Genomic DNA, 11,137 nt, shown 5'->3' with positions numbered 1-11,137 from the left:
GCCTTATGATGTGTTTTTATGTGTCTCCTGATGTGTTGAGAATGTCCTACATTACCTCATATGTCCATGTGAGGCCATATGAATTCTGCGACACTCCTGACATTGAGGGCTATCCACATGTCAATGAACACAGTCATCTAGGCCTCACATTGAAATCATTGAAAGCATCAAACTCCTGATGCTGAAATACGATCCGAATTCTGAAGGACCCCGGAGAGTGAAGGCTATCTGCATATCAATGCCTGAAAGCATTGAGGCCCGACATCAAAATCATTGAAAGCATTGAACTTCCAATGCTGAAATTCACCTGATATATAGTATTTTGCTCATATCTCACTCAAATCACATCTGTTTGAGATAATCTAAATTCTGATGGACCCCTGAGAGCAAGGGCTATCTGGGTGGTAATGGAAAGCATCAGGACACTCGGCACTCGGAAGGCACTTGGCACTTGGCACTCAGCACTCGGTACTTGGTACTTGGTAGTCAGTACTCTTGTGATTCGAGTCTCGAGACTTGAGACTGTGATTCACAAGTCAAAATTTGAAACTAATGTGTAGTATCTTATGTATTTCTGTACTCATTTCACTGACTACCGAGTGCCGAATCTCGGGTCTTGGGTATCAGGTCTCGGGTACTCGGTATTTCCAGATGACAAAAATGTATATCATCTTAAATTTGAATTTTCTTAACTCGTAAAATGTATGAGTTTCCAGTTGAGTTTTGAATTTTGAGTTTTGAGTCTCTTGAGTCCCGAGTCTGGGTGTTCAGGGCTCGGGTTCAGGTTTCAGGTTTGGTTTCAGGTTTTTCAGGTTTCAGGTTTTGGGTTTTGGGTTTTGGGTTGGGTTTTAGTACTTGGTACTTGATATTACCCGATGTCGGCCCACCCGTCTATGTAAAATTCTGCACTTCGGCCCACCCGTCTATCTAATATGACCCCACGTCGGCCCACCGTCTATGTAATAAATAATTCACCTCACCCTCGGCCCACCCGTCTATCTAATATTACCCCACGTCGGCCCACCTGTCTATGTAATAAATAATTCACTCACCCTCGGCCCACCCGTCTATCTAATATTACCCCACATCAGCCCACCGTCTATGTAATAAATAATTCACCCCACCCTTGGCTCACCCGTCTATCTAATATTTCCCTACTGGCCCACCCGTCTATCTAATAAATATTTCACCGCTCCCTCGGCCCATCCGTCTACAAAATAATACTGATACGTCGGCCCACCCGTCTATATAATACTATTTGCTATACATCTCTCCTCAGGTCTATAATATATGTCAATCCTACTCTACATATTACCCACATGGGCCCACCCATCTCCATAATAATATTTCTCCCGGCCCATCGCTATCATCGATGATATATATAACATCAGCATAGATGGGCCCACCCGTCTCCATCGGAAATAATATTCCTCCCGGCCCACCCGTCAACATCGGGTATATACATAACATCGGCCCATAATCCGCTGGCCCGTAACACGGGATATTATGTAGGTCGGGTGACCGTATAATACGGGATTTGTCACTGAAGGGGCTCAAGACAGTGCAAAATGAGTAGACTGAACCTGCACATACCTGCACGTCCCATGCCGCGCTGCCGTTTTGTACACGTGACGAGGGACGAAATGAGCTTATCATGAAACAGAGGATTGCTGAAAAGGCTTTCCAGGCATTCAATAGGATCTCGCCAGAATAAGCGGATAGGAAGTTTTTGTAGGATGAAGTGAGGGAATGGTCTGGCATTTCCAGCTTGGTCCGCTGGGGAGCATCTCGGCACGACTACACAATTCACTAGCGTTGCTGAATGATAGTTGTAAATTTTGGATCTGAAAGATAAGTTTATATTATAATAATCACTGTCAGAGTACAAATCCATACCATGTGAAGCTTCAAGAATTCATCAATTGCTGCCATACTCAGGGATGAGCGAAGGAGATAGTCAGCAACTTCCATTCCTCCTTGGACACAAAAGGGTAGAAGAGATTGTCCTTCCTGTACTCCGCAAATTCATCGGCATCAAATACATCCAAAAAGGTTGAACCCATTTTCCGAATAACAAGCCCGGCACCCTCATACTTCTCCTCCAAAGACTCCCCAGCCACTCCAAAATCATTGTCGAGTGAACCAAAGTCATCGCCGATGTTCCAAAAGTCGTTAGATTGTTGTTGATCCTCGACACGAGTATCTGGGTCAGGTTCTGGAGCTGAAGGTGAACCATCGCGCCGTGGTGGTTGCACCTGCGTAAACTGAGAGATATCAACTATGTCACGCAAGTAGCTGTGGCACGACATTCGGGGCTGGCTGAGATGTCGAGTAACACTGCTTTCCTTGGTAAACATTTTCCTGCACTTTGGACATGTTGACATCTGATTCAGACTCAAGAATTCACACAGTGTAATGCTATTGGTTGTACTCTATCATAATATTTGCCACTCACATAGTAGTATCCATATCACTCATATATCATTCATGAACTCTCACAGCTTCAACTCGGAACCTCTCCTCAATCTTCGTCTCTGAATACAGTCAGCATCACACTGTTCTTTTTAACACATCTCCCAATTACCTCAGATCCATTCAAAAACCTCACCAGCCAATGACCAATTTTTTCGCCGCACACCTCATCAAGCTCGATTGGAGGGGAGGCTCGTTTTGCTATGGATACTCACCTTGTAAGCCTCAATTATTTGCTGTGGTACATTATTATTCTTACCTGTCTTTGGTAGGATGTAAACTACTCTTTATTTGAGTCCGAAGGTGACTCTGACCTCGCCCCGGAGGCAACTAAGGCGAAACGGAAAGTATGTGAGGCGGAGAAGAAACATCTTGCCGATTGTATTCTGGAACATCAATCTATACTTCTCGACCTGTGGCGCTGTCGTGCGGAGGTAGCAAACTGCCATTTATTGAATGCGGATCTCAATGTTGGACACATGCACATGGAGCGCAAGAAGAGTGGTATTGCAGCATTCGCTCGCTCAGACTCAGGTTTAATGGTAAGTGCTCATTTGTTGGTTTCGTTATAACTTATCACCATTGAGATGATTGCAGACAACCTCTTGACATACATCTTTGTCACAAACAATCCTGGCAACATCAAGATATTTTTATTTTTCACACTTCTAGTATGATATCATCTCGAGCGCTACTAGTACATACTTTGTTACTTTGTTTGTTTGTGCTGCTTGTATCGCTCTGTAGATATTTGTAATGTCAATTGCTTGTTGGCTTGTGTTGTTTGTGACGCTTGTGTAGTTCTGTAAATGTTTGTTATTGTTGTGACACTGTGTCACGAAATCAGTACTTTGCTGATGACGGTGCTTTCCCCCCCTTTTCCTTGCAGGTTGGAGGCCCCCAGGAACCGATTCTATGCATATGTTTCCCGTTTCGAGACCAGTACTAATGAAGCCTGTCATATACCATATTCCCGGGTACAGATCCGAAGATCTGGATCTCAGATCTGATCCAGATCCGATGGACATATCCGTCGTCCGGTCCACAGATCCGATCTAATCCTTATTTCATGTCCTGTTCATATAACTCTAACTATCGTTCATCTCCTTTTGGCATTCTTGTACACCGGTATACCGGTTATCCTTTACTTCCATTATGCTTACTGATCTGCTACACTTACTGATCCGCTTTAGCTTATACTTCATTCCTGGTTATGATACGTTATCTGTCCGACCTTACCAATATGCTGTACACATACTTTGCTTATACTTTGTACATAGCCTCGCACCTTTGCTTATCAATCGTTCCGTTAGTTATCCGTAGTATATAAACCCTTGTACATGCGCTGTAGTAGATCAGTTCGAATATCATCTTAGATTGCACTCATTCTGTCTGGACTCTGAGTCCCTCCATTATCCGTCCGGACTTGAGTACGATACTCTTGTCTACTCCAAGACTTAGGATTGATTCCTATAGTCTATATATCCGTCTCTGTCTTCGGACAGTCTTCACCCGTTAGTTTCTAGTTCGGATCCGATCCAGATTAGCTGTTTACTCTATACGTTCGATATCCGGAAGACTTAACAGATCCGTTATGATACTTATCCGTCTCACTAGATGTGATACTCTAGCACTCTGAAATAAGGGGCAAGACTCGGGAAAGGGGCACAGCGCACAGCGCACAAGCTGAGGCCGAAGCCCTTCGGATCCGATATGACTTGAGTACGGTCTTAACAAAGCCCCTCTTTTGCTAGATCTCAGCGCTGGTCGCAGCTGCGTTGGAGCGCAAGCTCATCTCCAATGCCACCATTGTTGATGACTGCGCTGCTTCCAGACTCTGCTGCCCTCCTCCTTCCAATGATCACAGACACCTTTGCATCATCCTCAAACAACGAGTCCAATTCGGGCGCAGCCACTGCCATCCCTGCTCCTCAGCAAAGTTCCATTAGTGTTGGTGGCGCATTCGCCCTGGTAATTGCGTTGATCTTCATCAGTCTTGTAATTACCTACCCCTGGTGGAGGCCAAAAATCCCGCTCAACTCATTCTGTGGCTGGTGTCCTTGCTTTATTCCAACCCACACCAAGCATTGCAATGCCAGCATCGTGAACTGCCACTCCACCACCATCACAATGACTCCTGTCCTCAGCCATGCAGCCACCAGGGGCATCACTGCTGCCGCAGACTCCTCGACTGATCACGGTTCGTTCTGCAGTGTTGATGCACGCATGTTTGAGCGGAGAGCTCAGCTCTCTGTCTTGTCCGATGCTGGAACACCGCAGCTGTCTGCTGAGGCCCACACCACTGATCCGGGAGCAAGTGCAATCCGGGCCTCGATCAACACGGACCAGCAGTCACTCCCTTTCCCACTTCGCTTCAAACCAGATGGCGAGCCGGAGATCCACTACCTTTCTGTGTAGGTTTCGATCCCCTTCCCTCCTGTTTGCCCTCAGCTGACTCTAATGGTGTGGCAGCTACACTAAGAACGTCAAAGCAATGAGGCAGCAGTGCATTCAGCTCAACCTCCCCTCCTCAGGCACCAAGGCCGTTCTTCTTGAGCGTCTTGAAGGCTTCAGCCACAACTGAAATGCATGGGATAGGTATGTGAAACCACACCTCTCCCAGTCATTTTTTTCAGCATGCTCAAGTCACCTCGTCTTCAAGCCTCAAGTCTGGAGCCCGCAAAGCTCACAAAGGTCCACGGACAGGTTTGGCAAGCAAGACCAAGGCACGTCGTGTAAAGCAATCAACTCAGTGTCGCGCTGAGTTACTCAGTGAAGCAACCTCTGACATCACCACAGTCACCCCCTCCAAAGACACCTGCACAACAGCCGAAGTTGCAGTGCTGTTGCCTTGGGTAAGTAACCACTTGCATACTGCCCCCTTTTCGAGAGACTGATGCACCGCATGGGCAGGCCGATGCCATCAATCATGCATTCCCATATGCACCGACAGATGGACAGCTTGCACCGGCTGTGAGCACCATTCCCTGCTCTCACATTGGCAACTCCACTCCTGTGAGCACCAGTTCTTTGCATTCTGTGGGTGCTGATGCGAGCTTGGAAGATGCAATCATCCAGAGTGTGGGTACAAGGCTGGTCGACATTGTCCAAGGCACCCTCCAGCCAAGCACAGTTCAAGCTGGGCTACCTGCTGGGCCTCAGGATGCAGGCACCTCTACTGTGTGCACACCAGAGGAACCTGCGCTGGCCACTGAGCTGAGCACCAAGAGGATGCGGCTTCTCAAGCTTGAGAATGGCACAATGCTGCAAGTGGCTGACAGCGAAATCACGGACCCGCCTGCCATCAGCTTTGTCAAAAACATTGCTTGGCTCAATGGGATGTGGGACGATCACACGGAGCACTGGCAGGGCATGTCTGTCATCAACATCCAGGGCCACCCAATTGCAATTGAGTACTGGCCTTTGCTCTATCGCTACAGCCATGATCAGCAGTGGAAAGGCACGAAAAACAAGTGAGCTGACTGGCATGTATGTGCAAGTTTCTCCATAGCTGACCTCAACTATCCTGATTCGTCTCCTGCTTCTGTTCCACAGGACATTGTTGAGCTGTACCGACAAGGCACCCCAGAGCAATTCTGGGCCAAGTTCAGTGGTGCCAATGGCGAGCCCTTGAAGTTCACTGCCATCGTTCACAAGCTCCATGAAGAGCACAAGGATGCAAACTTTGCCCTCATGGGGCGTGCTCGCTGAGGAATTTGGCTCGGACTTCTTCTTCACTTATCGCAAAGGGGGCAAGGAGCATGCCATGACAAGACCATCTGCGATCGCAAAGAAATACAAGGAACTAATGGCTAGCAACTTGAAGGAGGTCCATGATTGACTGTAGGCACTATACTAAGTAGTCACAAAGTAAAATTTATTTCATAGTGCAGCCTATGGACATGTTTTGTGGCAGAAGTCCAAAAATTAGAAAATTGAATGGTGCACCATGACGTAGGGCCAGTAGGGGCTTAACAAACAGCGTTGATTACATTAGGGGCCTTCCAGTACTTGAACTCGAACCACTTCAGAACCACTCACAACTTGAAGGTGCCTACCAGTATGTACTGCTCAAATCTCATCTCCAACAGAGGCCTGCACTGACGGCACTACTACTGCAGTCATACTAGCTGCCATGTCGACACCATTCAACAATACACCAGAGAGATGAGCAGTGGCAGTCCTGAGAACTTGGATGTTGACTTGGACATTCACACTGTTGACATCCTCCCTTTTGCCCATCTCAGCTTTGCAGCATCCATCAAACTACTCTCAGAGCAATTTGGGTTTACTGAAGGTGTCATCCAGAAGGTATACAGACAGCTAGAAAACTACGTGGAGGCCATGGATGTCATTGAAATGATGCGAGATGTATCGGAGGAGTGGGTGGTAACGGAGATTTTGAAAGACATGAGGGCGACGACAATGAAGACTCGGAGAATGAGGGTGACAGTGATGAAGGCTCGGAGAAGGATGATGGTGTCAAAGACCCAAAGGAGGGTAAGGATGCGAAAGGAGACCTTGATGATGTCAAAGAAGAGGAGGATTAAATGAGCACATTGCACAGTTACTGCGATATACATGGAGTACTGTATACTATCTAGGCCAGAGTCTGAGCTCACTGGGATTTGCTTTGGTGACAATGAGTCTATGTGTGAGCGTACAGGAACTTTCATATGACCCTGGAAAAACGGGAGGAACAGAAACAAAACAGAGCAAGGAAAAGAAGAGACAACAAGGATGGAACATAGAAAAATTAGCCACAAGGGCAGCATCTCCCACAGTGTGGGCACTTGACAGTGGGGGGTCTATCAGGATTGAAGAAATGCTCCCTTGGCTCAACAGGGTTGTCATTTGATGAGATGAGATATTTGACTATGGTCAAATTTGAAAATTCGGCACTCCAGCCTCCCCACTCACAGATCTTCCTTAGTGCCCAGTGCCTTTCGATATGTAGGTACTGGCAGCCTCCTCGTCAGGAACGAGTGGGTGCCATATGGGGCTGGATCGATGCCAATGTCCAGCAAGTTGTTGCGGAAAAGCTCTAAGAATTGTTCGGAGGCCTATAAGTGCATCAGCAATGTTTCTGGCCACCAGAGCATCACCAGAACTCACCATTGGGGTGTCGGCCTCCACTACGCAATCACCTGAGGCAATTTTCCAAAAAACATACCCAGACTCAATCCTCGACTCACCCAACCAGGCTGTGAGGGTCCTGACAGGGCAGATGTGGGCCTCATGCGGTGGAAAGACCCACAGATGGAATGGTTTGATATCTGGATGATAGTTAGACACAAAAAAATCAACATCAGCATGTCCATATTGCACACCTCCATTCTGATGTGTCTTGTGGAAAGGGAGGTGTAGTGTCACCCCCTTCTTGTACACTCTAAAGTCATGGGCCTGGATCTTGAGGACCTCATCAAAGCGCAGCATACACACAAACATTATGGTATATGTGGCCTGCAACAGCCTCTGGGCATGGCCACCACCCCAGCAGTGCAAGCTAAGACGCTCGCCAGGCTGGTAAGGATGAATGGCCCAGTTTTCATTGAGGTGGTTGTTGTGGTAAAATTTGAGTAGAATATCCTGTAAAGAGTTTAACTATGATTATTGATGGCTTGGGAAGTCAGGAACTGCTCACCGTCATTATGGCACGGGCACTATTTGCCACTTTCGCCAGCCTTGACCTACCCAGGTGTTGAGTAACTCGGGCTGGTCAGAATCAGAGAGTCAGAAAAGGTCACCTTGCGATGTCGGAGCAAGCACATGAAAGAGGACACTTCTGTTGATATGGAGGGATTGCAAACCATGATACCACCCCCAACATCTGACTCGTGCCACCACATATTCCCAAGGCCCTGGAGCCTACCAAATGCATATGTCATAGAGGCACGCATCTTTTGTGCATGGCTGTACATGCCATGCTCTTCGCTCGATGGTTTTTGTGTGCCATCAATGTTGATCGAGTCGCACCTTCAATGAGCTCCATCATCATCATCAACATCTCCGAGTCGGACAGTATCACTCACGAGTTCATAATCCAGGCCACAATCAGCCATGGTGTGTCAGCACGTGGTCTCTTGCAAAAAAAAACCTTGTCCTTGTGCAGCAGGTGCATGCCAGTGAGGAACACCACTGCCTGATTCATTTGCCTGCCCAAATAAGCAGTAATCCACCATCAGAAACTGCGAGGGCCAAAGAAAGAATGAACAAAAACCTCTTGTATTCTGAGTCCATGCCTTCAGTAACACCCTTGGACGCATCCATGAGCGTGGATTGGAGCTTCGCAAAGTCGATCATGCCATCTGTTGACTTTGACTCAACAAGAGTCTCCTGCTCAGCAGTAATGTCCTCCACGATGTCATCCATTTCGAGGCTGCTGGCTGACACAGATGGAAGGAGGCCACAGAGACCTGGAAAGTGTTGGACAGATTCAGGTAGTGTAGTAGACATGATGGTTCGAAGGTGAGAGGGAGAGCTCACCGTGAAACCCCTCTTGAGGATGAATTTGAAATAAAGCCACTTGCCTGGCATGTGGTCTGGTTCGAGAACTTGAGGGCCATGAAGGGCGGAAGGGAAGGGACAGAAATATAGTTAAGAAAACTGCTGTTCGGAACCAAGAAACTGACTTAGCGAGCATGGGGACCGTCTTTTTTCCAACCAACAGGCCATAGTCCAACTGTTCCCCTTGAGTGTTGCAGGGAGTGATGCTAGTCCACCAGGTGTTTCTCGGGCAAAAAAGACGTTCACAGCCAGTGTGACACCTCCAGTTGATCTTCATATCACCGGGGGCTTCAAGAACAAGTGAGATGACAAGTGAGGTGACAGCATGCTGCTCTGCCTGATCATTGAGTTGTTTGAGTCAGATGGGGATCACCGGCAGCCAAGATAGAAGTGGCATACCTTTGATGTATCACGGTAGCAATGCCACTGCTGGAATTGGCCGAAGTTCGCAATGGGGCAGATCACCCGCTAGTGGAGGATCTGCACTTGAAAGAAATAATACAGATGCAAAGTTTAGTGGCAGCGAGCAAGTGACGGCATGGGCAATACCTTGCATATATAACCTTCTGCATTCTTTAGCAGCCAGGCTCCCATCCTTGCGTCCTTCTCATTCGTTCCTCCCCCAAGTGCTAACTGTCCTTTTGTTGAGAGCTTCCCCATTCCTTTGTCTTTCCAAACAGCAAAATCAAAAGCACTATGCCATCAGTGAGTAAAACAGTTTGCTGTTTCCTTCGTGTCCATGATGCCTGCGACATATCTGTTGCTTGTGGCTATGAGTCGGCGCGATCCCTCGCCCTTGGTGCTTTAGGCACGCACCTTCGTTTTTGTTTGTCCCTCCCCCCAAAGTCCTCTCTCGTTTTTGGCGCAGGATCAAGTGTGCTTGAGGGTGGCTGACCAGGGGGGTGATGGGGTGTCCTCTTGTCACGAGCTGACAGCTCATTATCTGATGGTGGTGCCAATCGTCGATTGAAAGTGGATGAGGGCATCGGTCACATCGTGACCGTTCGTGATCCAACCGTCGTTTTTCGAGTTTGAAACCATACTTCTGAGACATTTTGTTTATGATTTCAATTGGTACGATGTTATCCTGCGAAAGTATCCTTCGTCTAATTGGTTGGGCTAGGGTAGACTGATATGAAATACGGTCTTTCAGGCAAAGGCAGTGGAGTACATACTGGTCTGTACTATATTCATTTTAATGTCGAGTCTTTGATAACAGTAAGTGGCGAGTTCGTGAAGCCTTAGATCTACATGAGCCATCATTAAAATAAGAAATAGTCATAGCGAGACACTCATGGCATCAACAGAGATATGGTGGACATTGCCAGCGCCAGGTATGGATGTAGTCACCCGGCGGCATCTATATTCATAGCCATGGTTACCGTTGCCAGGCTTACTGGGTAGAATACTGAAAGTCCCTGCACCTATTTATTGAACAATTATTGAACCAAGCCCTGGTTCACTTAATCCGCTACTACTTAGAGGTGTGGAGGGCCCCATCTGTCACTACTAACTACAGTAGTTACGTGGGAGTCACAGGTGGATGTGATCAATTGCAAGACTTGGATCCACTGAGGAAGAGTCATGAAGATGCAAACCATGGTCGTTGGCTGATTCTGAGTCGGCAGTTGATAATTTATTTACATATTGTTGCTGGCCATGTGCTTTGGATTCTGCATCAGTGCCTTGAAGAACTTCACATGACTAATATAAACTCACTCAGCTATTAATGGTATTCAAAGCAAAATTTGAAACTGCTCTGAAACGGTTCTGAAACGATTCAGAACCGCTCTGAAAGCTGGTTTGAAAAGGCTCTGAGAACCGCTTGAAAAGCTTAATTTTAAACTCCGTTCAAAATACTTGGCGGTTCAAACACTTCAAATTCTCGAAGTTCTGATGTAGGGTTAGGGTTAGATGCGCGCACATACAAAAAAAAGCATGTATTTCGAGCTAGCAAACAATGGTAAAATGTACAATCCCTCCAAGGTTCACCTCGACTGTGCCCAACGCCATCAACCTCCAGTAAAATGTCAATGCTCATTCCAATCACTACACCCCTGCAGGTGTTTAAAGGTCAGGAAGACGGCTTATCATCAGTCGCAGTTTTCCCCCGATAAACGACGGATGATCACGGGCTTGCACAACAAGACACTTCGAT

At 47.2% G+C, this 11,137-nt stretch overlaps 1 protein-coding gene across 1 annotated transcript; it reads right to left on the bottom strand.

The window, feature by feature from the left end:
- Nucleotides 1-7,388: 7,388 nt before the first annotated feature.
- DFJ58DRAFT_845966 (uncharacterized protein) lies at nucleotides 7,389-10,033 on the bottom strand (the record flags this gene model as incomplete). Its single annotated transcript, XM_041393235.1, has 15 exons — nucleotides 7,389-7,535; nucleotides 7,588-7,619; nucleotides 7,668-7,748; nucleotides 7,803-7,890; nucleotides 7,915-8,061; nucleotides 8,167-8,187; nucleotides 8,283-8,448; nucleotides 8,505-8,627; nucleotides 8,693-8,888; nucleotides 8,959-9,014; nucleotides 9,105-9,316; nucleotides 9,379-9,447; nucleotides 9,529-9,673; nucleotides 9,796-9,922; nucleotides 9,973-10,033. 15 exons carry the CDS (start codon nucleotides 10,031-10,033, stop codon nucleotides 7,389-7,391), a joined length of 1,671 nt encoding a protein of 556 aa, XP_041238291.1.
- Between the last annotated feature and the right edge of the window lie 1,104 nt (nucleotides 10,034-11,137).

This window comes from Suillus subalutaceus (assembly GCF_016647625.1).
Source record: "Suillus subalutaceus strain FC151 chromosome Unknown DFJ58scaffold_154, whole genome shotgun sequence".
Classification (NCBI taxonomy): Eukaryota; Fungi; Basidiomycota; class Agaricomycetes; order Boletales; family Suillaceae; genus Suillus; species Suillus subalutaceus.
This window is presented reverse-complemented; position numbering and strand designations above follow the sequence as displayed.